Here is a 5,857-nt window from a genome sequence, read left to right on the forward strand (position 1 = left end):
TGTGCGTATTAGAAATTATCACTATTTAGTATAGTGATGGAAATCGTTCGTATGAAATCTACTAATCCGTACCCAGCGTGGTAGTTTATAACCTAATCATTAATCTTCAAAAGAAAATGTATGCTCAACACAAGATAAGAAGTTTATGATGAGATACTGCAGCACCAAACTATTTTTTTCTTAATTTCAGACCCCAGAACGGAGAACTGGTGGCTCATGTCGGGCCCTGGACCTCTCCTGACCCTCCTGGCCACGTACCTCTACTTTTGCACCTCAGTCGGCCCTCGATACATGAGAGACAGAAAGCCATACTCCCTAAAGAATGCTATGATACTGTACAATGTTTCACAGATTCTAATGAGCATGTTCTTGGTTTATGAGGTGAGTTTTTTTATTAATATAGGAGTAGCAGACGAATATGCAGTCCACCTGATGGTAGGTGACCGTCGCCCATGGACATCTGTAATCAACCGCAAATAAGATTGGATTCCTTTTACCACTGAGGAATAAGCTGGAATGCTCTTTAAATCAGAATACAGCAGCGCTTAACACCGCTGTTGTTAGGTTAGGTTAGGTTAGGTTTAATAGGTGTGGCGGTGGAGTCGCCGGAGTCGAACCGCAAAGGGTTTTACCACTTTTAAATTATATAGTTAGTTCTTGAAATAATATAATTAATGGTATAAGATAGTTTAATGTTACATCGACTGAAGTACGAAAAACTTAACTTTAGAGGCAATGAAACAACCAACCTTAAAATTTTCGTCAAAATGATAATACGAGTAACTTGAGCAAGACACCATTATATTCCTAACACAAAGAATTCAATCTAAAACGTGTCATTGATACGTTCTTATATGAACATACACGATATAATTATGCAAATTTAATGATGTCTCAAACATTTCCACATCACTTTGGTATCGTCAACCATAATAGACCATGACGGGTATTCACTATTCAATTATTCGAAGATCACATACCAGCCGCACCAATGGGTAAAGAACAAATTAATATGAAACACAAGATTAATATGAAAGAAAACAATAGCTTCCATGTATAATTTGTTGTTGTAAAATCGCCACCGTTTTCATATTAATCCAATGCGGTGAATACTTACTACTTAACTATTTTTTAAATATTAGCTCAATTCTCCGCAATTCGAGATTTTAATAGAAGCCTGTCATGGAGGTATATAAGGAGGGACTTATGAGGTCCCTCTTTAACATAGGCAAGAAAAGACAAATTCTTCATACAGGGGAACCTATTTCGTTTATTACTAATAAATTTCAGATACCCACATATTCTAGAAGTTAAGTGATATTACCCTTAATGTAGGGTAAGAAAAAATTCTACGCAACTGCTTTTTGATCCCAATTATCAAAGCTTTAACTACGCCCATAATATCCGTGTGTAATATGATTTTCTATATCTTTCAGGGCTTAATAGCCGGATGGTGGAATGACTACAACTTCTCGTGCCAACCCGTGGACTACTCATATTCCCCTAAAGCATTTAGAGTATGTATTTACATTTATATCTATAATATATTTTCTAGTCCAAGTTATGCAGATTTTAGATTAGTCGCGCCTGTTACAGCAAATTTTACGATTAGTGTTAGTATAACCTGATATTTATGTCCTGATATTTACGTCAAATATAATTTGCAAAAAATCTTTGGGATTTCAATTATCATCATCAGAGAATCATTGTTACATTACATAATCTTCTATTTTATGTGTTGCGTGTATTTACGTACGACGTTCTTCCTACATCCATCATTATAAAATATATTGACTTAAAAGTTATTGATTATGTTTCAGTACGTTAAGATCGAACTTGAAATTATTCGTAGACTTAAATATTAGTAACTAGCCCTAGTGGTTAGGAAACTCGACCTCTTGATCGAGTTTTCTAACCACTAGGGCTAGGTCGGAGGTTCAAATCCCAGGCACCTCTAATTGTTAAAAGTTATGCGCGTATTAGAAATTAATTATCACTAGCTTGAACGGTAATATCCTTCTCATTCGGAGAGAAGACCCGTGCCCAGCAGTGGGACAGTAATGCGTTGATGATGATGAACCAGACGTTTAGTGATGTCATTATCAGAGTCCAAAACCAACTAAAAATCGCAGACCTTCCTCTGTTGTACTTTAGGAGTATTAATAGCAATAACCTTATGGAAGTTATTGCCGTTTAAATAAAACGTTCTCTTACAAGTTTTTATGTATTACAGATGGCTGGCGCAGTCTGGTGGTACTTCTTTGCCAAGATCATCGAACTTATGGACACAATATTCTTCGTACTGAGAAAGAAGAATAAGCAGATCTCCTTTTTGCATCTGTACCACCACACCATGATGCCCATTTGCGCTTGGATTGGAGTCAAATTCCTGCCAGGTATTCCCGAAATAGATTTTTTAAAAATATACCTAAATTTGGTCGTATTCCATCTTTATATCAATTACATTTTTGGCACAGTTTTGGCCATAAACAAATGAAATATAACAACTAAGACGGTTAACTTAGACGGTTTTTAATCAAACTAAACGCATACTTCTTCGGTTTTATTATATAACGGGTACTCACGATATGCGTTTTTATTGCCGATATTTCGACCCAGTTTACGCGATAATTTTAGTCTAAAAGCATACTTCTTCGGTTTTTCGGAGAAAATGCAATGCAGAAAATTTTGCTTAAAATTTATTATAGGCGTTCATAACAATATGACCAACTTATTTATAATCAGTTGCTCCATAATTTCCGTTTTAGATTACGTATTTGATATCCTTGGCTTTCAAATTGGGCGCGATCGTACCTCTTCAAACTACTCAAAATCATCAACTTCGTTGAGTTTAAGGCGTTTATTCAAATAATCTAAGGCGAGTCTTGAATAATGCGCGTGATTTTTTTTATTTACCATCAATTTAGTGATCACGATGTTTGTTATTCTATTGACGTTTACATTGACGTTTCTTATTTACATAAATTCTCACTTTTTAAAGTATCACTACAGAATATTTATCTCCTCGTCAAAATGCTTAAGAGTTGTCTAAATATAATTCTTGTTGTTTTTCAGGTGGTCATGGAACTCTCCTTGGTGTCATCAACTCCTTCATACATGTCCTTATGTACACATACTACCTAATCTCCGGTCTTGGACCTCAGTACCAGAAGTACCTGTGGTGGAAGAAACACCTTACCAGCCTTCAGTTGGTACGTATTTTCTTTTATATATAATTAATTTAATTATAATATGTTTGACCTATTATAATTCTCTATCTTACAGAAATAAACTATTACTAGATTAAATTCAAGAGATGGAACCAGCCTTTTTCTGAGAAGTAATTCATAGTGTGCTGTAACCAATCCTACTCTTTTTCTATAGTAATTTATAGTACCAGTAATTGACTATATTTGGAGAAGTAGGCACATAGTGTGAAAGAATAATTAAAGAACATTACAGTAAGATTGAACATCATAATAAATACTTCGTGTGCCTAAGTATTGTTAGTTGGAAATGTTCAATATTTTAAATTTATTGTTATAAATACAATAACCAAATGCACTCGCTACCAATTAAAATGTATTTGGAAATACTAAAATATAACATTTCTTCCCTTATTCTAAAAAATCATATATTTTCATTTCAGATCCAGTTCGTGATTGTCTTCTACCATAACTTTGTCGTTATGTTCTGCGACTGCAACTATCCCAAGTTCATCAACTTCCTGCTTGCCCTCAACGCCGCCCTCTTCTTGTACATGTTTGGAAACTTTTACTACAGAAGCTACGTCCAAGTCGACCATAAGAAGACTGTCACCACTGTCACAGCTAATGGAAAGGCAAATGGTGTCACAAATAACACAGTCACAGTCAATGGAAAAGCGAAAGAGTGCTAACGAACAATGGTCATATTATTATCTAGTTTTTTTGTGATTTAATGTATGTAATTGTAGACATAATTATTTCTAACTTGTTTAAGTTTAGATGGTTCGTTGGTTGCTTGCTAGTTTAAATTGAGGTCCGTTAATTCCGCCCATTTATATCATAATTCATTGGTGTTCATATACGTACTCTTATTTTTGATATGTTGGACTGGTTACATCCATCTGTTATTAGTATTATTAAACGTGTGTTATTAATAATTAATCTATCCAATGCTTAGCCCACCAAGATCAACATTTGACAAATATTTTATACTAGAAATTATCAAAATGTTGATCTTTCGTATGCATTTGGATAGATTGAGTATTATTAACGAATGTTAGTGTATATTAATGTCATAGTGTTCAAAGTTGTGGGATATCCTCTGTATGAATAATAAGCACTACATTGGAATATATTAGAAATGACATTTAATTATTTTACAACACCGAATTGATATGTGATCATTATAAGTTCCATTTTAATATTTGCTCAAAGCGATGACTTTAATTTTGAAAATCATAATATTATAATTCTCACTCTTTAAAATATACAATTAGTATATGTAATTGTTCATAGTGTACCTCTAGATAGTTTTATGTGTGTGTAAAATAGTTGTTAATTTTTAGTATACATCTTGAATTATAAAAAATAGAATATTTGAGATGCATTAGCGGCTACTTACTTGCCGTTTTCTGCTTTATTATTCTAATGATGTTGGAACATGAGGTAGATTAGTAGATTTAAGTCTGAAAACACTAAGTAATCTCTGAGTCATTTGGGTTATAGTACATTCAAATTTCAGAGCAAAAAATATTTTTAAAACATAGCAGCAATGACTTAAGCAGCGTGTTTCAATTTCAACTGTGATCTTCAACTTAAAACGCTGAAATTGATAACTTTGAGGAGGTATTGCTCAACCATTATTTTCTTTCGGACAATATTGCACGACTCATGATGCGAAGCATCAGAGAGTGCTTTACGACCGAAAAATTTTTTTCGCTTCATTTTGGCGGCTATTTTTATTATTATAGCCTTGATAGTTCACGGAATCAAGATATTTTGCATACTTGCATATTTGCATGCATCGAGATAATTTAATGGAGATTAATTCCATACTTTTTAAAAATTGATTAACTGCAATAGAATTGGAAAAAAACACCAAAATAGGTCAAAAAATTTTCCTGTCCGTCATGTGTGAAACCTGAAAACACTATAACTTGTGAAAAAATCCATCATTTGAGTTAATTTTTTTTTTTTTAATTCTAATCGACGATTGTAGGTCACTGAATGCGAATGATTAATTAATTCAGTGTCGTTTAATTGCAATTAATAAAAAACGAAAACTACAAGACTGTATATCTATAGATATTATGTACATTTATTCCACCAGGGGCGCTTGTGCAGTACCTTCTTCCTACTACAGCTGTTTTTTCGGCAATTAATTTTGAACGACTTAAGTTTTTTTTTTTATATTTCATAATTAAATGAGCATTATGAGTCGTGCACTTTTGGATTTTCCAAACTTTTAAAAACTTATTTTAAAAATAAGCTCCTTTCTATGTCTGCAACCTCTTTTAACATGCAATTTACCATTATCTTTCTGAGTAGAAGTTTCTATTTTTTATTAAAGTTTAATTTATTATACCTATTCAACAGATGATTCTTTAGCGTTAAAGAGTTCTACGTTTTTTACTACAGTAACTTTATCTTTTGTGGATTAAAAATTAACAACTCTTGAACATAATACTATAAGACTGTTTATATATTATAGATGTAATCCATAATTAAAGTACCTTATTTTATTAGCGAAGGAAATCTCTAAGAAATGAGTCATAATAGAATACGATTATTCTTTTGTTGACAATTCTTGCAAATGATTACACTTCATGTTATTACGTATTTAACCCACCAATCAGCTGCAACTATCATGA

General features: G+C 32.8%; 1 protein-coding gene across 1 annotated transcript in view; it reads left to right on the top strand.

The window, feature by feature from the left end:
- LOC140750624 (very long chain fatty acid elongase 7) overlaps positions 1-4,868 on the top strand; it is a 69,837-nt gene extending 64,969 nt beyond the window's left edge. The window contains exons 3-7 of the mRNA XM_073084289.1: positions 191-381; positions 1,437-1,517; positions 2,234-2,396; positions 3,076-3,212; positions 3,650-4,868. Coding sequence (XP_072940390.1) covers positions 191-381; positions 1,437-1,517; positions 2,234-2,396; positions 3,076-3,212; positions 3,650-3,898 — 821 coding nt within the window. The 3' untranslated portion in view covers positions 3,899-4,868. The remainder of the gene's footprint in view (positions 1-190; positions 382-1,436; positions 1,518-2,233; positions 2,397-3,075; positions 3,213-3,649) is intronic.
- The last annotated feature ends 989 nt before the right edge of the window (positions 4,869-5,857 follow it).

This window comes from Epargyreus clarus, unplaced genomic scaffold (genome assembly GCF_041222505.1).
Source record: "Epargyreus clarus isolate Ecla_fem2 unplaced genomic scaffold, WU_Ecla_fem_2.2 ptg000021l, whole genome shotgun sequence".
In the NCBI taxonomy this organism is placed as follows: domain Eukaryota; kingdom Metazoa; phylum Arthropoda; class Insecta; order Lepidoptera; family Hesperiidae; genus Epargyreus; species Epargyreus clarus.